This window comes from Gracilinanus agilis, chromosome 2, assembly GCF_016433145.1.
Source record: "Gracilinanus agilis isolate LMUSP501 chromosome 2, AgileGrace, whole genome shotgun sequence".
Classification (NCBI taxonomy): domain Eukaryota; kingdom Metazoa; phylum Chordata; class Mammalia; order Didelphimorphia; family Didelphidae; genus Gracilinanus; species Gracilinanus agilis.
Window position 1 is genome coordinate 602,127,899 of NC_058131.1, and position 26,802 is coordinate 602,154,700.

At 38.5% G+C, this 26,802-nt stretch overlaps 1 protein-coding gene across 1 annotated transcript in view; it reads right to left on the reverse strand.

Annotated features, from left to right (window-relative positions):
* Positions 1–26,802, reverse strand: part of RASGRF1 (Ras protein specific guanine nucleotide releasing factor 1) — a 204,311-nt gene that overhangs the window by 127,313 nt on the left and 50,196 nt on the right. The window contains exons 2-3 of the mRNA XM_044660151.1: positions 13,585–13,691; positions 1,066–1,213 (exon numbers count right to left, since the gene is read on the reverse strand). Coding sequence (XP_044516086.1) covers positions 1,066–1,213; positions 13,585–13,691 — 255 coding nt within the window. The remainder of the gene's footprint in view (positions 1–1,065; positions 1,214–13,584; positions 13,692–26,802) is intronic.

Genomic DNA, 26,802 nt, shown 5'->3' on the forward strand with positions numbered 1-26,802 from the left:
GAGGTACAGAAAGAAGTTAATTTATTCCCAGGGTAACATAACTAGTAAATTTCTGAGGCAGGATGGAAAAAGTCCAATCAGATCATATATTTGTGAAATTTATCACTATAATATTGAAGACTGAATCTGTGATTTCATCAGGAAAGAGAACTCCCATCAAAGAAACTTCCTTTACTGATATATGATCTTTTCTGGAATTTATAGGATTAGAGAGTAGTTAAGTGGCTTGCCGACAGCCACAGTATGTGGCAGAAGCAGATGAGCCTAGATTTTCCTTATTCCAAGGCAGATTCTTTATTCACTATGCCATGCTGCCTTTCAGCTGTAATATTAAACATTCTGAATAATGAAATTTTATCCAATGAAAAAATATGTAAAATATTTTGAAATCACAAAACACTGTATAATTATAAGTTAATATTATTCCCATGTTAAAAGTTGGATAATATGAATTATAATCAGCTAGCCATATCTTCTTTAGAATGGTCATCTGCTATCTGGATTTTCCTTATGTTCATTCCCTTTTTACTCCACACTTTTCCCTGTTTCTGATCCACTATTGTACCTTCTGTCTTCTTTCACTCCTAGTAAATTTAATTAATATTTGGTGGTTTATCAAATTTTTTTTGAGAAATTTTTTTTTTTGCTGAGAATTCCAGATGAGGATTTCATTTTCTATGCTCAGACTCACCACTCTAACCCTTCCCTTGCCAAAGAGTCATTAGAATATTATTCAGTCATCCAGTTTGAGGTTTCTGTAAGTCTCTTGATTCCTTTTCTTTTCTTGCTCCCTGTCTTCTGGGCATTTGTTTTTTTTCATTATTATGTTCACCAGAGATTGAGTTCAGGGAAGGAATGGAAATAAAAGGACCTAAAATCAAAAGCCAGAATTTATTAGACTATTAGAAGCTCTGGTTTTGCTGAAGGAAGCCAGAGCAGAGGGCTTGGAGATTACCTATGCATTTCAATGATCTATATGGCCATGGAAATAAAGCAAATTAAGGATGAAGTGAAGCGAGATCATTGATCCAATCATGATTAGAATGACATGCAGAATGTGGTTACCTCTGATTTCAGCCGTTCAATCTCAATCTCCCCATCTTCGATCTGTTGTCGCAGCTGTTTAGCAACTGTTTTTTCTGTTTCCACAATTTGAAGCAAGTGGAGGTACTTCTGCATTAAAGCTTCATGCTCTGTGGCCAGGTTCCTGTAACTATGCAGAGACACAAGCATTTCAAATATGTCTCCACTTAAAAAACAATGTTGTTTACACTCTATGACCATCTCTCTTTCCCCTTAACCAAACACATAGCAGCTGGAGGAGACGTTAAAAGTCATTTGGTCTAACCCTCTCTTCTAATATATGATGAAACTGAGGTTTGCCCAAAGTCACATAGGTAGTGAGTAGTAAACCTGGGATTTGAACCCAGATCCTTTATCTCTAAATTCAGGCCAGTCATGCAATAAGAACAGCATTGCAATAGGTATGGAGAGGTGGTAAGAATTTGGATTAAGGTGGCAGCATAGAAAGGAAGGGACAGACTTGAGAGACATTGTGAAGGCAGGATTAACAATGAGACTTGACAGTTCCTTGGCTGGCTGGGGGACGTGTTGGTGATGGGGAGAGAAGAGTCAAATGTGACTCTGGAATTACGAACCTTAGCTTCTGGGAGGATAGTAGTGTCATGAGTTTAGGAAAGTTTGGAGGAGGCAGGATTAGCTGGAAAGATGATGAGTTTCATTTTGGATATGTGAAGGTTGCTATGCCAATGGGATATCTAAGTGGAGATTTCCAACTGACAGTTACCTGTGGGAGTTTAGGAGAGAGATTGGGACCACGCTGAACTTCCTTACTCTACATCTGAGGAAACTGAGGAAAAGTAAAGTCGTTTGTCTAAAGGATCACACTGATAGTTGTTGGTAGAGATAGGACTAGAACCCAAGCCTCAACTCCTAAACTAGCACTTTTTCCATTATGCCACATAATGCTGGCTGAAATAGTCACTAAAGGTTTCTGAGCAGAGGAGTGACAGGGTGAAAATGGTATTTAAGGAAGATTAGTTTAACAGCCATGTAGAGAATGGACTAGACAGAGAAAGGTTATAATAATGGAGGACAGCTAGGAGGTTGCTACAGTAATCTGAATTCAGCATGAAGTGACAAAGCCTGAACTGGGGCGATGACAACGGCAATGAAGTGGAAAGAGGAGATATCAAAGGGAGAAGCTATAGGATTTGGTGACCATCTGTGCTGCAGAACCACAGAACCATGGACTTCTAGAGTTTGAAAGGAACTTAGAACATCTAGTTCAACCTAAACCTAAATGGGAGTCTCTTTACAACAGTGGTGTTAAATTCAAATAGAAACAAGGTCAGTAAACCATGTATAAGGTCTTTTGAGGACCGCATATTGACTTTGTTTTAAAATGTAATATTATCTGAATTTTGTTGTATTTTAATTTATTTTGTTAACTGTTTTCCAATTACATTTTAATCTTGTTTGGGTTGCACCCAGGAGTGTTGGGGTACACATGTCCTGAGAGCCATGTGTTTGACATCTCCACTCTATCATATCTCTGAGAAATGGTTATTTAACTCAAATTTGAAAACCAGTAGAGAAAGGAAATGCTCTTCTACCAGAAGCAACCCTGTTCCTTGGCATTTGTCCCATCTCTCCTGCCAACTTGTAAGATTCTTGTAGTTAAGGTCCATATCTTAAAATGTATTATAATGCCACATTTATAATAGCATTAAGAACAGACTGAACAGAGTAGATACTTTGACATCCCACTGGAATCTTAAATTTAACATGTCCAAATTCCACTTTTAAGTACTGCCAATTATGAGGATTTTTCTTTCTAACATTGAGTTGAAATCTGTCTCTCCGTGACATACACCTATCACCCCCTGGATCTGCCATCTGGGGCCAAGAAGAATAAGTCTAACCTCTCATATAGAGAACAGAGAGGGATAGGGTAGAGATTATTGGCTCCGAGCATTTTTCTGCATTATAGTATTTCACTTTAGTGTATTTAAAAATGAGGGGCGGTAACCAAGTTTTTAAAGGAGAAACTACTAGTGGCTTCTAGAATAATCCAGTTGCTTTGTTCACAGGAAGAGATCACTTCTCTTTCTTATCATAAATCTGGAGTTGGAAGACCAACTAGTCCAATTCCTTTGTGTGGAACCTATAAAAGGGAGTCAACAGAGTTGCTGAATCTTTTACTTTTTTGCCTATTTGGCCTTCTCTACCCCACTCCTCTTTTTCCTTCTTTCCTCGCTTCTCTAAGAAAGCAGCAGAACTAAGAGTAAACCTGGATCTCGGAGCCAGTGTCAGATTTCTTCTCCAGGAACTACAAAGGTCTTCTGGGACAGTGGTAGTTGGGAGTTTATATATATACATACATATACATATACATACATATACATATACATATATATATAGATAGATAGATAGAGAAAGAGAGAGAGAGAAAGAGAGAGAGAGAGAGAAAGAGAAAGAAAGAGAGAGAGAGAAAGAGAGAGAGAAAGAGAAAGAGAGAGAGAGAAAGAGAGAGAGAGACTTTGCCTTTCTCTAATTCTATGAGTTGATTAGATGGTGTGCATCTGATGGGGAAGGGATTTCTTTTATAGCAATTCCAAAATCATTTTCCTTCAAGTTGGGGAAAGAGAAGTCCAAGTCTTCAATGCCTGTATGGATTCCTGGGGATGAAAATGGAATATTGCTGGAATATTAAGGTTTGTTTCCTTTCTCAGGAGAATGAAGACTATAGGCATTGAGGGAAAGGAAGGAATCACCAGAGGCAGCTGGTGGTGTAGTGGATAGAGTTCTTAGTGCAGTAAGAAAGGTGGCATTACAAAATGTTTTAAGATAATGACCTTAACTACAAGGATCTTACATGTCAGTTGGAGGAAAAGGACACATGCTATGGAACATAGTTTTGTGACAATATAGTATTCCCTCTCTCTGCTAGTCAGGAAGACATGTGTTGAAATCTAGCCCCAGATATTTACTAATTATGTGATCATGGGCAAGTCACTTAACCTTGCCTCAATTTCTTCAATTGGAAAATGGGAATCATAATTGTTTATACTTTTCAGGGTTGCTATGAGAATCAAAAAGAGATAGTATTTGTAAAAAGTGCTTAGTACAGTGCCTAATACATTAGCAGGTGCTATTTTCATGTTTATTCTGTTCTCCAGAGAGGGAAGAGAACTACACTGATTGTTTATCAGTGACTATTAGTCCTTTTGTGATTTTTTTATTTTCTGTGTTGAGATCTAAAGTTAATCCTCTATTTAATTAATGCATTATTACCTTGACTATTTTACAAGAACTACAGTTCCTTTCAGTCACAAGTGTAGAGAAAAATATTTAAAGCTATATTTTTAGATTTCCTCAATGGCAATTCTGGGTGGGGGTAATATAAGGAAAGAATTATTTTGAGAGTCTGTCCCTTAAGAATGGATTCAGCTTATGTACATTCAAAGCTTGGAATGTTGGGCTATATAGGTTATACATTTTTACTTGTAAAGGAATTACAAAGGGAAATCTCAATGGCTTTAGGGTCAAGAAACCTGGGTTCTAATCCCTGCTCTTCTCTCAATTAACTGTGCAACCATAGGCAAGCAACTTAATTACTCTGGATATCAGTTTTGTTATCTATAAAATGAAAGGATTGGACTAACTGATCTCTAAGGACCCTTATAACTCTGAAGCTTTATTATTCTAATGGGACATATGCTAATTATTGTTTAAAAATCTTAAAGTGACAACATTTTTTTCTGAAAGTATATTTTTTTCTGGTAAAAAATTAGTATCTGAGTATGTATGTATGTGGATGAATACTTTCCTACTGCAAACAGACTTTAAAAGGCAAACAGCATCTGCTCAGAGCTGGGAATAACAATTAGGAAATTCGTGTCTTTTCTTTCTATTTATTCTCAATTCTCAATGCTAATAGCTAATTGCTTTAAATAATGCTTTAATCCTTGACCAAAGGTATTATATATTAGAAACTACAGTCTGGGTTTGGCTTCCTGGTGTGAAATTCAAATATAGTTTTATTTCATTTATTAATGACCACTAATGGGCCATAATGAAGGCACAGCCTATTAGCTAAATAAACAATTACCTTGAATTGTAACCCAAATTAACTTGATCATTGTTCATCCTTGTTGTTGAGATAGAAGTGTATAACAATCACCAAATTCAGATTTTTTGGTCACAAAATCTAACAGTGGGAAGGGACATGAGAGGTCTTTGAGAACAACTCCTACCCAAAGCATGCATCCCATTCTACAACATTAGTAACTCGAAGTCATCAAGCCTCTGCTTGGATAGCCCCATTACAGGGAACTCACTACCTCATGCAGAAATTGTTAATGTCTCCTCCATCACTTTGTATTTATCTTGAATATATCTTGCATGAACTTGTAGCCCTCTAGTACAATGTAAAATGCTTATGATCAGTATGTCTTACTTTAGTATTTGCTCAAAATACAGCCTGTAATGCAGTGCTGAGCACACAAGTAACATAGTAGAAAGAACTCTGGCTATGGAGTCAGAGAACCAGAGAATCCACATCTGTCGATATGTTCATTTAACCTCCCTGGGACTCAGTTTCCTTATCTGTAAAATGGGGGGTTGGATTAGCTGGCCTCTAAAGTTCTTTCTGGCTCTAGATCTCTGATTCTTAATGAATGCATGTTGATTGATTCCATTTTCATCTCTACTTTTTAAGAAGCTATTGTTATATTGTCTATATATGTCTATCCTTATGATTTCTGCCTATTGGCTTTAGTTCTTTCTTTCCTTTGGGGTCACATAGATACGTTTAATTCTCCTTTCCTATGATATCCTTCAAACTGAAAGATATTGATCATGTTCTCAAACATTTTCTTCTCTAAGCTAAATATCTCTAATTCCTTCTATCATTTCTCCTATAATAAGGTTTCAGTTATTCTTCCTCTTCTGGTCTTCTTCCTCCGAATGGGCTGGTAAAGTTTCTTTTCAAATGTGCTGCATGGAACTTCATCAATGACCTCACAGGCATTTTCATGTGAAGACTTAGTCTTCCCAATAAGTACTTAAAACACATGACAAAGGACCACCCAACTATTTTGACACCACATTTTTGTCTTCTTTTCAATGCTCAGGCAAATCATCAGTGCTCTGGCTCTTATTGTCATTAGAAATAAGTATTTACTTGTGCTCTCCCTACCATTTAATATGATTGGTTTGTTTGCTCTTGAGTGTCTCTCATACTGTCCTAGCTCAGGTGTAAGTAAGAAAATTTTTGTTGGTTCTCATTTTATGGCCTCTTGAAAAATAAGGGGTGACCTGTGTGACTGCCCTGGGGTTGAGTCATGAGGTGGATGAAAGAGGAAAAGGTGAAATAGGAAGAATTGGGTCTGAAGAGCATGGAATAAATCTTGGCTCTGTCAATGACTAACTTGGGCAAAGTCATTTATTACCTTTCTGAGACTCAGTTTCTTTGCCTATAAAATGAATGGTTTAAACCAAATAAATTATCTCTGAGGTCCCTTCCAGCTCCAACAATTCATCTTTCTATAACTCTGGCACCTAGAGGAGCAGTGGTCCTCCTTGTTGTCTACTTTGGCTCATGAGTGATTTCTTATCTGCTAAAGGAAGCAGAGAAAGGCTTAGCAGGACCAAAGCTGGAATGTTAATGAATCTTGAACCTCATGTTGTGGCTAAGCTTATAGTTATTAGTTTGAGGATATCAATCAGAAATAATTAATTATGTATATTTTTTATTTATTTGGATGAAGATCTTAGATATTGTTTACCAATATAATTAATATTAATTGTGGGCTTTTTTTTCTTGATAGCCTTTAGTCCCTGGGAATTCAAAGGGGGAAATAATGAAACTCTATGACTATACTACTTTTTGGTAAAGAAGTGGGGGGCTATGGGTATGGAATATGACATACACAGTCAAATGCAATCTCTATGTCAATTGTTCTTATTTAACTGAATTTTTTGTTGTTGTTGTTAGAGGAGTGAGTTCAAAGGAAGGAATTTTATTGGAAGTAGCTATGTTGAAGAAATAATAAAACTGAAAAAGGAATTCTAAAGCCAAATAATGTGTTTAGAGATCTTCTTGAGCATGTATTTATAGTTACCAATTAAGAGGACACAAGAGAATCAGTTTGCAAATATGTTGCTTAAGGCTCCAAGATATATGACTTATGGGCTTCTGTATTAATTTGATATTTGAATTTTTCATTGTACTGGGAGTTGTTTTTATGGTACAAACAGCTCCTACTTTCTGTCCCTTCCCATGCACTAATGATTGCTTTTGTTCCAGACATGCTTTCTTCCACTTCTCTTCCTTCTGGCACTCTTCCCAAAGTCATGAGAAATGGCCTTTGACCTAGTGATGGAACATTTGACTAGGAGCATCTTAAGTTGGCTATTTTGGCAAAAAAAATTCACTTCCCTGGGCCTTGATTTCTTTTTGTGTGAAAAGGAGGTGATGGAAATTATAAATAAAATTTAAAGTTAATTGATATACTCTACAATTAATTTAATTTGTAATTAAATGATAAATTTCTAAGGCCCTTTCCATTTCTTTGTGCTTAGTAGGTGCTTAATGAATATGGCATTGAATTCCAGCTCTAAATCCTATATCCTATATTATCTGTAAGGTCCTTTCTGATTCCAACAAAGAATCAGAGAACTAGAGGGGACCTCAGAATCCCTCATTGTATGAATGAAGAGAAATGGAGGGGAGGTGGACTAACTTGCCCAAGGTCACATGACACCATGCTATGAATTACTTTATTCATTCATTCAGTGATCATAGATTAAACTTCCCCTTCTATCTTTGAGCCTTCACATGAGCTCCCTCATGTCAGGAATGCTTTCCCTCCTCACCTTCCTCCATTGACTCCAAGGAAGAAGAGTGGTAAGGGTAGGCAATGGGGGTCAAGTGACTTGCCCAGGGTCACACAGCTGAGAAGTGTCTGAGGTCAGATTTGAACCTAGGACCTCCCATCTCTAGGCCTGGTTCTCAATACACTGAGCTACCCAGCTGCCCCCTCACCTTCCTCCTCTTGAAACCCCTGGTTTCTTTGAAGACTCATCTCATGAGCTAACTTGCAAGGTCTCCTTTTTTAGGTTTCCTTATACCTGCTGACTATGCCTTGTATATAACTATACATGGACATTCCCCTGTTTGGATGTAAGTTCCTTGGGGTCAGGACGGTTTCTTTCCTTGGCTAGCTATCATTCCTTAAGGTTTGCTTTAAGCGCTATACACATTTTATCTCATTTGATTTTCACAACAATGCTGGGCAGTAGGTGCTTTTATTATCTCCACTTTAAAGATGGGTAAATTGAGGTAGGTAGCAGTTAAGTGGCTCATCCAAGGCTATACAGGTAATAAGTGCCTTCAGCTAGATGTAAATTTAGGATTTGAAATATTTTATTTTTGCCTTTGTATCCCAGTGCCTGGTATGTAGTCAGATCTTAATAAATGCTTATCTATGTATTCATTTATTAAATATCTACTATGTGCAAAGTCCTACTTAGGTAATGAAGATTTAAAAGGCAAAATAAAACATAGCTCTTGCCTTTGAGGACTTTGCATTCTATGGGGTCATTTAAGGCTGAGATTAATCTGTGAGGACAACTGTGTGGCCAATAATCCACTCTTCCAGTTTTTTGGTAAGTGAATCTGACTCATTCCCAGAACATCTTCAGTGATCTTCAAGGGGGTATTGTGAAAATAATGAAAATTTTACAACCTAGTAAACAGAATTCATTTTTATTCCCTTTCAGGAGGAAAGGCCCCAAACCCTTTGTAATAAACTCAATGGGACATCCAAATAATTTTCATCCAAATTCCCAGATGGCTGGTGTTGAACAGTAAAGCAGGGCTAGGCTTCTAGTTCATCTACCAGAATTCTAGAGCCTAACCAAAACTGGTATTTTACCACCAGTACTGCCCACTTCCCCCAGCAGGAACAGTGATGCTTTGCCCCTTCATCTAGATCTCCAGAAACTTTGTTTCCCATCCCCTCAAAGGAATCCACTCAGTTTGGATCTTTGCCTTGAGAAAAAAATTCCCTGCCTGGTGTCAGAGGGAAGGAGCCCAGCCTTACCACAGCCCTCTATAACAGGTTGGTCCCAGACTACCCCCAGACCATTTGGCCAACTGCCAGGACACCAGGGCCTGCCTGGCTGGTGTTGGACTCTTGATACCTACCATTCTGCACAGAAACTTTCCCCCACCCCCATCTCCTCTTTTGTTCCTCTTAGTAATCACTAGAAGCAGCTAGATGGCACAGTAGATAGAACATTGGACAGGAAGTTAGCATAGAGCAGAGTTCAAATCCACCTCAGGCACTTGCTAGCTGTGTGACCTGGGGCAAATCACTTAAGATCTGACCGCTTCAATTTTTTTCTTCTATATAATGGGGATAACAAGAAGATCCGTCTTACAGGGTTGATGTGAAGATAAAACGAAATGTTGTAAAGCACTTCACCAACTTTAAAGTCCTATGTAAATGCTAGTTATTATCATTATATTAGAAAGACCAAGACAGTCTGCTGGCCAATGTTCCACTCACAACTTCTGCCAGTTGGCTACCATTCTCCATGCCTTTTCTATTCCTTTAGCAGAGTGTAAGCTCCTTTAGGACTGGGGCCATATTTGTGTCCCATTTACCTAAAACAAAACCTGGTGATTGGTTGATTCTATGAGTTTCCTTAGAGTTCTGGCAAGTAGAAAGAAATCTTCTGAATTTAGAAGAGAAAGCTTTACTTCTTCTTTTTCCCTTCTGATGTCTCTTCTGGACTATATTCTTTCCTAGTTCCTGGATCTTTTTAAGATGCTGCTTTTCAGACAGTTGGCATATTTGCAGTGGGTAAGGGAATTGTATGGTGATTGCCACATGAATGGCAGGACAAAGGACCTCTAATTTCCATACCAGTTAATTAAAAAATATACATTCCCTCCCCCCACTCCTTAAAGGTAAGGTAGATATTTCAAGGTAAGGAACTAAAGAAAGCATTGATTCATTTTTCAAGAATCTTCATATTAGAGAATGCGTTGTAGTCAGAAAAGGAAAGAATGATTTCTGTGGGCAAATAAAACTTTGTTAAAAGGAGGGCTTCTTTATAACGGAGTTATAACAAAAATTTCTCCATGTATGGCATCTTTAGTGGCCATCTATGGTATCACAGAATATACTACTCCCAAAAGGCTGAGAACTATTTTTCTGAAGATTAAATTTGAACTTTTTGTCCCCCCGCTTTTTTGGTAGTTAGTCATCATTTATACCATACTCATTAGATCATTCATCCTGAGTGTCAGAAAATTCCTTTGCTAAAGGCATGAGGATTTATGAAGGAAAAGACTGAATGTGGGCTGGCAATTAATCACAGGCACAGAATAGAATTAACTTTGTTCCATTCAGGAGTTGTCTCACTAAAAGGAATCCCTCAGTCCTGAACACCCATGTCCTTTAGCTAGATCCTTTCTTCCTGACTCTCTGATAAGCCCCTAGTCTCTTCTCTTATTAACTCTCTGTATGTTACACCTGCTAGAGTTTTATGTAAGTAACATATGCCATTGAGAAAAGAGATCCATTTCTATTTTCTTATTTTTGCCATGACTTTCGCCAAGTCACTAAAGCCATATTCCCCTGAAAAGAGCATTGGAATTTGTTCCAAAAGACCTGGATTCCCATTTTGACTGCCATTTAATTGGTTATATTACCTTGGACAAGTCACTTAGACTCTCTGAGTATTTTTCTTAATGTACAAAATTGGGGTAAAAGTCCTTGTAATCAATCGATCAATCAATAAAGCAATCAACCAATAATACCTATTAAGTACCTACTATGTGCTAGGCACTTTGCTACAAGCAACAATGATAAAAATGTCATGGAACTGTCTGTAAGACATAAAAGGGATTGTTTAAATATTAGTCATTACCTGTAAAAACCTTATCTTTCACCAACCTCTCATTTGGAGGGTACCTTAGAGATTATCTAATCTAAGTTTTCATTTTAAGGAGGAAAAAATTGAGGCCCATTGGTCACTGAAGTCATGTCAGAAGTGTGGATGGAACCCAAATCCTTTGACATCAGAGTCCTCTGATGCTATAGGTCAAATGACTTGTCCAAGGTTATCTGGGTAGCATGTTCAGAACTGAGATTTGAACTCAGATCTTTTGATTTCCAAACCAGCTACTGCTGCCACCTTGGTAAAAGACTTCATCACCTCAAGTCCAGACTATTGAAGTAGTCTGTTGGTTGGTCTCCCTCCTTTAAGTTTCTCTCTATTCTACTTTGTCCTCTGTTCAGCTGTTAAATTAATCTTCTAAAGTGAGGTTTTGACTCGGTCATTCCAATACATTTCAGGGGTTCCCTATTACCTCCTGGACCAAATATGAAATCCTCTACGGGGCATTTGAAGTACTTCACACAGTGGCTTTCCTACCTTTCTAGTCTTCTTCCACCTCTGACCCTGAGTAACACAAACTTCCTTGTACTCTGTCTCTAGACTATGGGCATTTCCAATGGCTGTCCTCCATTCTTGGAATACTTTCTCTCCTCGACTCTTCCTCCACTCTTCCCTGGCTTCCTTCAAATCCCAACTAAAATCCTTCCTTCTTTGAGAAGCCTTCCTCAACCCCTCTTAATTCTAGTATCTTGATCCTGGTGAGTATTTCCAATTTATACTTTATCTATCTGGTTTATGCCATTTCCTACTGTTATACTGCAAGCTCCTTGAAAGCAGGGATTATTTTTTGCTTTTCTTTGTATTCACACTGCTTAGCATAGGAATAGGGACTTAGTAGGTGTTTAATAAATGTTTATGGACTGACCATTTAGTCACCTGTTATGCAGTTGGGTCCCTGCAGCTACTTCCCATCACTCTAATTTGCTTATCTAAATGCTTATTTATATAAATACACAAAAAGTCATAGGCTTTAGGAAATCCAAAGAAGTCAGAATTCACTGGAACTTTTCTTCTGAGATAGCAAAGAATGAGGAGGAGGGAGAAGATGGCCAGAGAGAATTCCTTCAAAAAAAGTGGAATGGAAGAGGAAAGCTAAAGGGGATGCTTTAATTGTTTGTACATATAGTGCTAGGCTGGCATCTTTCCTCTTCCCCCACCACCCAAGGCTTCTCTCCTACTGGTTCCAGTTACAGTTGTCTAGGAGGAGGAGTAGCACCCACAAAATGTATCCCTTGTGTACTCTTCTGAATAATAACAGTAATAATGATGATGATGGTGATGATTATAGCTAGCATTTATATAATGCTTTAAGGTTCACAAGGCTCTTTACATATATTATCTCATTTAATCCTTGCAGTTATCCTGTGAGGTAGGTGCTATTAACAATTCCTATTCCACTGAAGGTTAGCCAACTAGCTCAGTGTTACATAACTACTAAGTCCTATCATACCTTTGTTCAATTTTGAACTCAGATTTTCCTGATTTCAAGTTTAGCTCTCCATTTATTATGTCATCTGTAAGGAATGGGACTGGGGAGGGGAGGAAGGGAAGAATATAACAAGGGATATTTTACATTTTACCTATAAACACACATAGTTTTAATATAGATAATCCCATTTCCCAGGTCAAGCTGGTATTTTTCTTGTGATAAATTTAAGTCCGATATGTTACCGTGAAATCTCAAAACTGGATGCCTACCTACTCCTGATGACAGCTTTGACTCTAAAGCCATGGAGCCCAAATATATGCTGGTGATCAAGGGAAGTTCTAGAATAAGAGAATGCTGGCACAGAAAGGAACCTTTTAGGTCATCTAATATTCTAGAGTGAAATGCATCCAAAGGTGGTTAGAGTCATTTCAAAACTTCTTGTGATAATTGTTGGCAGAATTGTTTACTGTGCAAAACATTATGCAATGCACCTATACAAACACAGATGGTTTGCAGGCTTTGGGTCCATAATTATTCCCAATTCCTAAGTCTCCAATATATCCCCACCCTGTCTAGAATTGTGATGTTATAGAGTTTTAGAGTTATAGAGCCATTTACTGATGAATAAACCGAGACATAGAAGATTGAATAGTCTGTTAATAGAAGATCTGGGACTATAACCTAAGTCTCCTGAAACTCCAGTCCAGCACTCGTCTTTGACTCCCTCCTAACAAGGCAGCCATCTTATTTTACTTCTCCCCATGACTTAGGGATCCTAAACTCATAGGTAATGTGATCTCTGCTGAACAACTGAATTTTTTGGGAGAGAGGGCTCCAGATAACTTGATTTTTATTAATCTGAGGAACTTCTAGTATGGAAACTTCTTCCATTTGATGCCAAACTCCTCTTAACTTCAAGTCTTAATTACCTGAAGCACAGAGATATTCTAAGTGATTTGTCTGTGGCTATACTCTAATATGTGTCAAAGGCAGGGCTTGAACCTCCTGTCTTTCTGACCACAAGAATACTTTCTGTCCACTTGACCATATCTCTCTCTGAATAATACAGTGAGGTCCAGGAATCAAATTCATAACGAAGAACTAAGCATTTCAAGTATCAAGAGGTAAGAAAACGTATTCCATATTCAGTGGCTTACCTTGCATGAGTTATTGCGGCTACCCATTCATCACAGTCTTTAGCATCTTCTGTTCTCAACTCTAGGGTTTTCTGATTCTCATGGTTGAAGTTAACCGTGAAATAATGCTGTAAAAGTGAAATAAAAAAATCTTATGATTACTTGGTTTTCCTCGTGAATTGCATTTCTTATTTATCTATCAATCTAGCTATTTCTAAAGAGCTGACTGCCACATTAGCTAAGCCCCCATCCATTATGTACAATCATCTGAATTCTGTTTTATTTATCTGTTAAAAATTCTTGCTTGGGACTTGTTTTGTAAAGTGAAATGGAACTGATGCTTAGGACACATTGTGAGAGGGAAACAGAACCCACAAAGCCACACTTACCAACAAATTGCAAACAAGCAGGTTGGGAATGCTGTCAAATGTTTCAAAAGGAGTATAATGGTGGAAACAAAGGAGGGAGCTATAATGGGGAGGATTCCATTTTGGAAATTTGAGTTAATTATAAACTAGCTTCTTATCATTGTCTGCCTCTTCATCAGAGAGTATTTGTTCATACCCTTGCTTTGCTGTGCTAGGCATTTTGCATGGGAGTAGAAGGGCCATTACTCCTCCACCCCAGGAGTTCTCTAGCCTCTAAGATAAAACACATGCTCCACAACATGGCATTTAAAGCTCTTCACAATCCAGCCTTTGTAGACTTTGTAGACTTTGTAGACTCGGCTTTTCTTCTCTATTGGCTTATATGTTGTTTACCAAGCTTGGCATTTACATACCACCTCCATGCTTTTGCACATGTAGCGATATCTACAGTGGCATTCCATGTGCCTGGAATGCAATCCCCTTTGCATCTGCTGCTTTGCTTTGTTTCAGCCTTACAGAACAAAATATCCTTCTTAGGACAAGCTTATCACTTGAAAACATTTTTTACCTTCTATCTTAGAATCAATTCTGTATATTGGTTCCAAGGCAGAAGAGTAGTAATGGCTAGGTAATGGGGATTAAGTGACTTGCCCACAGTCATACAGCTAGCAAGTGTTTGAGGCTAGATTTGATCCCATGACATCTTGTCTCTAGGCCTGGCTCTCAATCCACTGAGCCACATAGATACCACCAAGCTCATCACTTCTAAACTTACCAGCATGCTGCTAACTCAAGTCTTGATTAACATACTTTCCTCAGATTGGAGGACTGAAGGGGGAACACCAAAATCTTTCAGTACCTTTCTTTATAGAGGGGAAAAATTTGCACTCTCAGTTCATTCTACTCTTCATATACTGATTTATCTAGTTTCAACTCCATGAAATAAGATGCCCCTGCCCCAGATACCCTTTGATTCTCCTACCCTCTATCCCAGCTGCCTTCCTTTCTCTTTTTATATGTTGTCTCCATCTGTGGATTATAAGCTCCTTGAGGGCAGAGAGAGGCTTTCTTTTTATTAACGGTATCCCCAGTGCTTAGCATAGTGCCTGGCACATAGTTGTTATTGTTGTTCATTCTTCATTTTTGAAGAGGATCATTGACATCACTGGGTGATGTCATGACTTGTTTGTAAATTGGATTTAAATAAGACAGAGTTTTGCAAAGTCATTAGTTTCATTCTGTCTTCTAGAGTCATTGAAGTCTAATGACAAGACTAAGGTCAAGACATTGGCGATAACCTTTGACCAACCTGTTGACTTAACGAATGTTGATCAGATTGGATTAGAATAGATTCTCTCCTCATCTGTACTTGTCAGAATCTCTAACTTCTTTCAAGGATCAACTTATGTATCATCTCTGATTTTCCTAGTGGCTAATGACTAGGAGATATAGTAGAACAAAGCTTTTCAATTTGCTTTATAAATTTCAGTTGTTACCATTATTATTATTCTAATAAAATTCTGACATAGGCCAAAAATTTTAGTTTTCAAAGGGCTCCTATTAGTTGAGTGCCAATTAACCAAAGTTTCATTGTATTGTTGTTGTTCAGTTGTGTTGTACTCTTTGTGATTCTATTTGAAATTTTCTTGGCAAAGATACTGGAGTGGTTTGTCATTTCCTTTTCCAGCTCACTTTTCAGTTGAGGAAACTGAGGTAAACAAGGTTAAGTTATCCAGGATCATGGCTTGTTTGATACAGGAGATGCTGCGCTTGGAAGGGATATGAAAGCTAGAACCCGGAAAGTAATTTCCCTAAGAAATTTAGCCTTTGACCTTTCCACTAGCACTGTGTTCTGTGAAAAGGGAGGTTAGAGAGTAAGTTGTTCAGTTGCTTCAATCTTGTCCTAAATTTGTGACTCCATTTGGAGTTTTCTTGGCAAAGATACTAGAATGCTTTGCCATTTCCTTCTCCGGCTCATTTTATGGATGAGGAACCTAAGATAAACAGGAGTAAATGTCTTGCCCAGAGACATACAGTTAGTAAGTGTCTGAGGCCAGATTTGAACTCAGGAAGATGAGTCTTCCTGATTCTAGGCCAAACATCCTTTCCACTGTGCCACCTAGCAACCTCTTTTATTGTATTACCATGAACTTAAAAGGAGTTTGAAATATTTTCCTTAATATTACCTCTTCCCTGTAAAGTAGGGAGAGGAAAACATTATTATGGAAATTAAGGTACATTGGACTAGAACCTGAGACTTCATTTCTAGCTCAGTGATTCTCCCCCCTTTAATTATACTATGCCTGTAGCTAGAATAGAGCTTCAGAATTTGCAATTACTAGCAGTTAATGTCTTCATTTTATGGGTATACCATGTAAAAAGGAGAATGTTTCATATGTAACTTGCTGCTTTTAATTACCTGGATGTTTAATGTCCATAGAAACAGTGTGGAGTACTACAGCACTGGGAGCTGGGAAATTTGGATTCTGATCTTTCCAGCTTGAAATCTACATTCCTATGGGTTAATAGAGGGACGTAGCCTGGCCTGGTATAATGAATAGAAGTCTGATCTTGGAGACAGGAAGACATGGGTTCAAGCCTCATCTCTGATATATAGTTGTGTGACTAGGTAAGTCACTTAACTATCCAACATCCTAGGCAAATATTTAAGACAGTGAGTTAATTACAAAGGAGTTGTCAATCTACATCAGAAGAGAGAACATCCACACTGGGAGTTCTCCACAATAGATGAAATCATAGAATCATAGATCTAGACTTCTTTCCCTTCCTCCCCTCCTTTGCCCTCAAATCCTATGAACTAATGGATTGTATGAGCTTGGACAATTGTCCAGTCTTGTCAATTCTAACTCTATAGTACCATTGACATTTCTATCCACTGGGCTTAGCAAGATCCTGACACACATTTGGCACTTAATAAATGTTTATTTATTGTATTGAATTGAATTGAAATAGCCTCCACCATAGTTCAGTCCCTCATCATTTTTTTTTTTACTCTTACCTTCCATCTTAGAATCAATACTGTGTATTAGTTCCGGGACAGAAGAGTGAGTGATAAGGACTAGGCAATGGGTGTAAAGTGATTTGCCTAGGGTCACACAGCAAAGAAGTGTCTGAGGTCTGATTTGAGCCCAGGACCTCCTATCTCTGAGAGGCCTGACTTTTAATTCACTGAACTACCTATCTTCCCTTCCTTCCTATCATTTTTTGCTTGAATTATTGCAAATAGTCTTTTAATTGGTCTTCCTGGTTTCTTCCCTGTTAGATCTAGCCTCCAAATAGCTGCTAAAATAATTTTCTTAAGGCAGAGGTTTAACCATGCCATATTCCTGCTCAATAATCTTCAATTACTCTCCTTAGGTCCCAGAACCTCTTCAGCTTAGTTTTGAACACTCTTCACAAAGTGACTCCAGTCTTCACAGTATTGGTTCCTATTGCTTCCCTCTTTGCATTCTGTATTTCAGCCAAACTACCCTACTTACTGTTCCCTACTCTCCTGCATGCTGTTCCCTGAACTTATCATTCCATCTTCAACATTTTTGCCCTTGGACCTGGAATCCTTCTTTCTTCTCTTTAGATTCCTTTAAGACTCAGTTACTACCTTCTTCGAGGAAACCCGATTCCCCTAGATAGACACATTTGTTTTTTTACCCCCATCAAATTCTCTTCTGTGAAACAAAGACGCATTTTTCTTCTCTTTTCAGTTGAATGAAAGCAAAGGGCTTGTGATGTGGTATAGCTGAGTGAGAGAGGGAAACAAGAGGCAGGAGGAGCCTGCTTGGACAACTTTGTCCATTTGGTAATTCCCCCCCCCCCCATTTAGTCACTTGACAAGCATGTATAAAATTCTTGTGTGCAGAGCACTATATGAGATGGTAAGTGAGAAGCAAAGATCATATAGATGCTGATTTTTGCCCTCAGAAAGCTTCCAGTCTAGCAGAAGACTTTCTTTCAAGATTACAGCTGAAAGCTGAATTTGGGGCTGCAGTGTAAGGACCAGAGAAATTCTTCTCTCTATTGTGATCGCTCAGCACCCAGGCACCAATAAACAGCAGCCCAGGACCCTGTGTGTAAACTATATTTAGCTCCCTTTGACATTTACTGTGTTCATGTTAATTGTCAGTCACAGTGGCAGCCTGTGTGTGAGTTCGGGTTGTTTTTCTACTGTTCGTGTGTCTTTTGATTGTTTCCTTGGAAACAGATAACTGGGACTGTGTAATGAAATGTCAAATACAACACAGAATAACTGAACTAATAAGGAAACAATAGGAGCATTCACAGTTGACTATTAGCTCCTCTGCTTGGCAAAGAAACAACAAAAAAAAAACCGGTCTTTGCAGACTCCAACAGTTTGCAGGTGTCTGACTAATTTCTGCTTGTCCTCATCTTTGAAAGGTCTCAAGGTAATGGAATAGCTGCTGGTGTGTAACTGGGTGCTGCTTGTGTAATTGGGCTATGGATAGTTACTATGTCCCCATATAGACCAAAATTTCATTCCAGATGGAGTTGGATGAACTCTCTGATGCAGGCTGGGTAAATTCCCTTGAGGCCAGGTTACCAGTCAGAATTTCCAAGGCAACAGTTGCCCCTTCTCTAGAGTGTATAGAAAGTATCAATTCTCCCATAAGCCATTAGGAAAATGCTAGGTTGCCCCCAGTGTTGAGCACAAAGTGCGATATAGTGGATAGAATACTGGACTTGGAGTCAGAGTTCAAATCTAACTTCAGGCATTCACTAGCTGAAAGGTTGGGGGGAAACTTTACCCTCTATGTGATCTTTGAGAATAGGGAGAAAAAAAATCAATGTTTTTTTCTTCTGAGTAATTCTACTATGCAGAAGCTCCAGCATGAACTGAACTCCTCCCACATTACCCTCATAAAAGACTGGGGAACAGAGAAAAAAGTGGCAGGGGGTGGGGAAAGGAGAATGCCTCCAAATTCTCCTTTTTAAGGATCTTTTATAAATGCCAGAGAAGTAAATTTGTGGGATTCTGCAGTTTAGACTCCCTCTAAACACTGTGATTTGAAAATTATGTTGGGTTTCCTCCAATCCTCATGGTTTTCCCAGCTAGGAAACTGCTTAAGTCCATTTGCCCAGAGATATGCTCCTTGACCTTGTCAGCTTGAATCCCCATTTCCTTCTCCCATTGGGGTCCCACTTCTCAGACCTACCCTCTCATAGGATTTAGAGCTGGAAGGAGTCCTAGAGATTTTCTAATCCAGCCCTGATATTTGAAAGGAGATAGTTGAGGCCCAGAGAGGTCAAGTGAATTGCCTAACATTGTACTGGTAGTGAGCAGAAGGGCTAGGACCCAGATCCCAGGTTCTCTGACCCAAATCCAGTGTTCTTTCTACTATCCTCTAATTTCTGTGCTCCTTCCTCCCATCTTCCAATCATATTCTACTCTAAAGTAAGTGAGCAATCTAGCTTATATCCAGATGTTGTACTTATATGGCTCTCCCCCAGACCGTGGCCTATTCTACTTTGTTGACCTCATATATAGAATGAGTTAGACTAGATGACTTTTGAGGTGGCTCCTTCTATTTTTAGTTCGATGATCCTCAAATGATCCCTGTAGCTTCTAAGTGTGTTCAGGTTTAAACAAGACTGGTGATGTCTTGTCTTTCTTCTCTTAGGAGGGGTAGCAGGTGGCAGCAGAAAGAGTTTGGCAAACTGACTGTGAACCCTGACTCTGCCATTCTATGTGAATTTAGGTAAGTCATTTAACCTCTGGGCTAGGACTCACTTTCTTCATTTGTAAAATAGAGGGGTTAGACAAATTTATCTTTAAAGTCCTCCCTAGTTCTAAATCTATGACTTTTGAATTAGGTCCAAATTGTTCTTTTATGCAGTTCCCCAAAACGGGTTCTCAAAATAGCTTGGACAAAAATGTGATCAGAGAAATCTGGCCTCCAGGTCCAGAACCTGTAGAAAATATTATATCTAAAAGGACCTCAAAAGTCACCTACTTTGTGAGTCAGGGTGGCATAGTGAATGGGGGAACTGACCTTGGTACTAGGAAGATATCTGTTCAGTCTCACCTCTGATAATTTATAGAGATAATGAAATGAGTTATTTTAAGTTAGTATAATACATTGTTTGACTGGGGTGGGAGTAGAGCCTTTACTCTCTCAGTATCCCTGGAAAGACTATAAATTGCAGAGTAGGTACCTGTCTTCATTGGCACAGAGTACTTGCTACCAAAAAAATCCTTTCTGCTCTAAACAAAGATGGTCTTTAATCTAACATCCTTGTTCTAATAGTTGAGAACTACTTGTGTTCTATGATCACCAAGTATGGTTAACACTAAAACTTGGGTTTCCTGACATCCAAGCTAGTTTTCTCCCTATTACACTATGACTTTCTCCTCCTCACCTCCTTCTTACCTTACAAATGGTATCTCTTATTAATAATTTATTTACACCCAGGTCATAGGCAAGCCCCAGGAATGGTGAGAGTACAGCTTTGTTAGAGAAAAAAAGGTATTTTACCAGTTCCAAAAGACACTGAATGTTCTGTCCTAAAAAAACAAAGACCCTAAGTTTCCTGAGAATTACATATATCATTTCACCCACCCTCCTGGAGAGGAAGCCAACTCTGAAGTGGTGGAATAAATCTGTTCTGATTTGAAGCCATCATCTGGTGAGCAATAATACTCAGGAGATCTGAGGATGGGAGAAGCACCCTCCAATTCCCACTAACTCCGAAGCTTGGGGAACAGAGATGATTGAACCTAGTTATAGACTAAGAATTGGACTAAACACCACTTTATCCACTCTGTAGCCCTTGGAAAGTTACTGAACACTCTGTACCTCTCCTTTCTTCATCTATGAAGTATCCTCTTTCTTCACTCCCTACTTGAGTTTCTTTTCCCTTTTCTCTTCTCTTCTCTTCTCTTCTCTTCTCTTCTCTTCTCTTCTCTTCTCTTCTCTTCTCTTCTCTCTCCCTTCTCTCTCTCTCTTCTCTCTCTCTCTCTCTCTCTCTCTCTCTCTCTCTCTCTCTCTCTCTCTCATTTCTTCCCCCTCAACATCCCTCTCTTCTCCTTTCTCTTCTCTTTCTTATTCTCTCTCCCATCCGCTTCTTTTTCTTTACCTTTCTCTATCTATGTGTCTGTTTCTCTCTCTTTTGGTTTTGAATTTATTTACATGAAACAAAGCTGGTAACACCCAGTGACATCTGTATGAAGTTGATTATATTCTTTTAGCTATGAGAACTATTATCACAAACTTAATACCTGGGATCACCTTTGCCTAGATGCTTCTGCCTCATTCATACAAGGTTGCCCAAACTCTCAAACTGAGTCAGGAGCTATTTCTTTTCAAGCTCTCCCAGGTCTAGGCCAACAGTCTAGACTCTAGAGTTAGACGGAGACCACTGAGGCCATCTAGCCCAACACCTCCACCCCTTGTTTTTAGTTGAAGAAACCCAGTCCAAAGGAAATGAAATCATTAAGGTCACAAGGGTAGTAGTAAATGTCAGAGGTTTTATTTGAAGACTTCAGGCCCATTTTCTCCAAGGTCAATGGGCCATAATTATACCTACTGTGATTATTAGAAGTGCTGGTAAAAGCTAGGAAGGAAGGAAAGAAAAAGAGAAAAAGAAACAGGTATTAACTCTCACAGGAAAGGGTGGGGAGAAAGAGAAAGTATGAGAGAGCAAGAGATTGAGAGAAAGTGTATGTATGTGAGAGGCCCAGATTGCTCATTAACAAAAGGGATTCAAAAGAAAGATATGGAACAGATTTAGCAGGAGGAGAAAAAAAATCCTTTGAAGAGACACAGAGAGGAGGAGGAGGTTTAGTTACAGAGACATGATTCAGCAAGATAGCAATGCTTGGCAAGCATTCTCTGAGGTCACAACGGTGCTTCAAGCTTGAGGATAAGGACTGATGGAAAGAATGGGAAGAAGCCTCTATCATTTCTCTTCTTCCAGACATCTATGGGCAGAAAGGGCTTGGGGCCCTGAAGAGAGACCAGTTTCAAAAATAAAAATAAAAAAGATGTAGACTGTTTTCTTTTAGATATATCATAGTAGAATGTGTTTCCTAGAACTCTCTATAACTGTGTAGTGCCACCCAAAATAATGACATACATTTATATCATTCCTTATAATTTGCAAAATGTTTCATATGGATTAGTTCATTTTATGCTTGCAACAGTTTTGGGAGGTAGGTGCTATTTTTATCTCTATATAATTTTTTTAAACCCTTACCTTCTGTTTTAGAATCAATTAGCAATAGGTGTTAAGTGACTTTTTCAGAGTCACAGAGCTAGGAAGTGTCTGAGGCCAGATTTGAAGCCAGGACCTCTTGTCTCTAGGCCTGGCTTTCAATACGCTAAGCCACGTAGCTGCCCCCATCTCTGAATAATTTTCCAGATGATGAAACAGAGGCTTAAAAATCCTAAAGTGATTAGCTTACATTTATACAAACAGTGTTTGTGGGGACATCTGAACCCAGGTCTTCCTGATTCCAACCCCATCTTCAGATAATCACCTCATATAATTTCAAGATAGATTTTCCTATGAATAAAAAAAATCCAGTTTCATATAAAGGAGATAAAATGTCTATTTTTTCTTTTTTCCCAAATCTGTTGCTTTAGAGATATCTTAGTGGTATAGTGGATAGAGCACTAAACCTGAAGTAAGGAAATCCCAAGTTCAAATCTAACTTCAGATACTTATTGGCTCTGTGACTCTGGGCAAATCGCTTAATCTCTACTTCAGTTTCCTCAACTTAAAAATGGGGATAATAGCATCTACCTCCCCGGGTTGTTCTGAGGATCAAAGTGAGACAATATTTGTAAGTGTTTAGCATAGTGCCTAGAACATGGTAGGCACTTAATAAATACTTGTTCTCTTCCTTCTCTATAATTGGTGTTTAATGACTATTTGTATTTAAAAATTATGGATGAAACTATTCAAGAGCATAGTATTAACCAATAACTAGGTTTTTAGGTAATAAATTAAAAAGGGAGATCATAAGCATTTTTGAAGAGCAAGAAAAATTATTATCTTTGAGATTCAATTCAACAAAATGAATTATTTTTGCAAAGATAATTTGCAAAATTGATAGCATTTTATAAACTTTAAAGCACTATGGAAATTTTAGTTAATATCTTTTTTTAGGCAGAAAACCATCCCAGGTAATATTCAGAATTTGGTTAAAACCCAGTCTCTATCCTCAAGAAACCTACAGTCTAGGAAGGTTATATGTTTGACTGTGTTGGAACCAGGAAAGCTAGATGATTGTTAAATTTTCAGTGTGAGTATTTGCAAATTGGAAATTAGCAAAATTTTCAAGTCAAGGTTTGACTTTTTTATTGTTAATTGTCTAGACTTAAAAAAGTAATGGAAAAGTGTTAATAATTCAGATTAAATTTAAAAGTATTTTGTGAATACAGTTTACTCCTTCCAAGAGAACCATGTGTTAAATATTTATCAACATACCCCTGGATACATGAGACACACAAATAATTATTGTATCAAAATAGTGGGTAGAGTGCCAGGTTTGGAGTCAGGAAGACTCATCTCCTTGAGTTCAAATTTAACCTCAGACATTTACTAGCTTTGTGACAGGGGCAAGTCACTTAACTTAGTTGGCTTCAGTATTCTTATCAGCAAAATAAGGTGGATAAGGAAATGGCAAACCACTCTAGTATCTGTCAAGAAAACTCTAAATTATTACAAGGGATTACAAGGAGTCAAACATGCCTGAAAAAGACTGAACAACAAAAGCAGAAAGAACACAGGATTCCAAATTTGAAGACCTGGGTTTGAATCTTGGTTCTGCTCTTTAGGGACTATGATATTTTGGGCAAATAATTTAAGTAGTCTCTGAGTTTCAGTTCTGACATTCAATGATCCTGTGAATTCAACTTTTTTTTTTGCCTTAGTCATGAACCTTCTGGCAGCTTGACTATGATTGTTCCTGGTGGAATGGAACCATTTTTATCAGTTACCCCAAGGTAATCATGAGAATGGAAGCCTTTCTCCTTTTTGAGCCAGCAAAATCTCTTTGCTCCCTCCTCTTTTCCCTCCTCCCTCTCACCAGTAATTTCACTTTTCTCTAACTGTATTCTGGGTTTGCCCTTTCCATTTCTAATCCAACTCTTCTGAGGCACTCTGACTGCCATAATCCAGCTGGCATAGGGCAGCATTACAAATTTTTGGTCTAGGGTCCTCCCAGCCATATGTGTTTTGTTCTCTTTAAAATCTTATTTCATCTCTCTTGAAGTGAAATAAACAATCTTCTCTCTCTTCTGTTTCTTTTAATCTATATAGGATTGAATGAATGAATAGCCCCTGCCAGCTTGCCCTAGCAACCACTTAGCAACTGGCTTATTTAGAAATTGCTTTGGATACAAGGTTTAAATTAACCATATCCTTTATAACAGAACAGGCAAATTAACTGGCTTCCTCACAAGCTCAGACAGGGAATCAAGGCAAGAAAGGGTTTGGAGAAAGAAGAAAATATTGTGGAACTGTGTGAAAGGAACAAGAAATTACTTTAGAACCATAACTATCCTGAATGTTTAAAGGCATTTCTCTATTTCCCAGAATCCCAGATTCTTAGAGTTGGAAAGAGAGACCTCTGAGGCTATTTCGTCCAACCTATTTCGGCTTTAGCCCTGGGGATGGGGTCCTGAGTATTGCCATGCATGGCTTTTATTGATAGGGTTTGCAGCAAACCTCAGAGGAGACCAAAGGTTGGGGCCATCTAGGTAGAATAATGGGATTGCTACTTCAGGGGTAGTGGGGCTGCTGAATTGCTCCTGATCCTTTGTGGTAACCTTTTAAAAATACCTCTAGCCTTGTAACTATCAATCTTTCTTGAGAAATCATTTCCAGTACTTTATGACTTTAACCTCAGGACTTGTCTAGGAAGGGTTAACACACTAGGTGTTAACGATTATAAAATCAGAGACTGAAAGTTTGAAGTTCAAAGATGACCTAATCCCACTCACTCATTTCACCAACAAGGAAGACATGTCAAGAGATCAAGAGTAAGGTCCTCATTGCCTTGGGTGAGATATTCATGAGGAATATATGCAAAGATATGGGCGAGAGTCATATAGGATGAGATGATGTGTATGAGTTGTGACCTGCACCTCTGAAGGAAATACCCACGTTTAGGATATCACAGATTCATCAGTGTGAATGAAGTGATTGTGAAAACACTGGATTGAAGAGGTAGGAAACAACAGGGAGTGATGATCCTCTGGATGGCTAGAGTATGGTGGGGAGAATAGTGTGAAGCAAACCTTGAAGAATAGATTGAGAGACAGATTGTAGAGGACTTTGAATTTTAGTTTGACAATTTGGATTTGATTTTGTCATGAAAGAGACATATGATTTTGTTAGGAGACAGTAACATTTTTTGGAATGAACATAGACCTTGGATTCAGGAGAATGCTAGGTTAATATTCCAGCTCTGTTCTTAGACTATATGACTTGGGGCTAATTCCTTTATCTCTCTGGTCCACAGTTTCTTCATTTGGATATGTGGGGTTTAGGCTAGTTGATGATCGAAGTCTTTTCTAGTTTTAACATTCTCCCATTCTAGGGTGGAAACCATAGAAACTCTTTAGCCAAAGGAACATAGGAGGAGGAGTTGGAAAAATTGGCAGATGTAATGGGGGCAACAGAAATCATGCCTCATCTGTTAAAAGGCCAGGGGAAAAGAGAGATGAGCCAAAGGAAGAAAGCCATGTAGGAGTGTGCAGAAGAGTGGTGGATAAGACAGAGAAATAGGTCCAGGAAGTGTTGTAAAGAATATCTTTAAATGACCAGTAAGGATTAGGCAAAATGTGGAAGCAAATGTAAGTAGCATCCTGTTTTCCAAAGTCTTGATCACAACACAGGTTTTTAGTGATTTTGAGAGAAATATGATAGGCACCATAGCAGTGGATAGAGAGCTGACCCTAGAGATGGGAAGACCTGGTTTCAAGTCCTATGTCAAAAAAAATAGTGGATATTTGATCCTGAGTAAGTCATGTAACTAACTTCTCAGTGATCTTGGTAGCTCTAGCATTAGAAGTAGCAAAGAAAAAAACCTACAGTGGGAGAGGTAATTTCCTTCTCTATGACATTCTTATGTTGATAAAATCACAGGTCTGGTCTATAACCATATTCTTTAAGAGAAATAGTAGCATGTCCTCTCTCAAGTCCTTTTCTGATGCCTAATTGGGCACCTGAGATAACCCAGAGCAGGGTATAAGATTGGGCAAGTCCTACCAAGCTGGAAAAGTTTAGAGAAGAGATGCCAACTATGTAGCCCAAAGCATTCTAGAGTGAAGCCCAAAACAGATTAAAATGTAGTTCTTATCTGATTTTAATGTGTTGATCTGTGGTTTCCTAAGTCTTTATGTGATTCATTTTTGTTTTTTACATTTTTAAACCCTTAACTTCTGTGTATTGGCTCCTTGGTGGAAGAGTGGTAAGGGTGGGCAATGGGGGTCAGTCAAGTGACTTGCTCAGGGTCACACAGCTGGAAAGTGTCTGAGGCCGGATTTGAACTTAGGACCTCCCTTCTCTAGACCTGACTCTCAATCCACTGAGCTACCCAGCTGCCCCTGTGATTCATTTTTTTAAACCCTTACCTTCCAACTTAAAATCATGTGTATTGGTTCCAAGGCAGACGAGCAGTAAAGGAGTTAAGTGACTTGTCCATGGTCACAAAGCTAGGAAGTATCTAAGGTCAGATTTGAACCTAGGACCTCCCATTTATAGGACTGGCTATCAATCCACTGGACCACCACCCAGATGCCCCTTATGTGATTCATTTTTACGTGGTGTAATCTCTCTCTCTCTCTCTCTCTCTCTCTCTCTCTCTCTCTCTCTCTCTCTCCCTCTC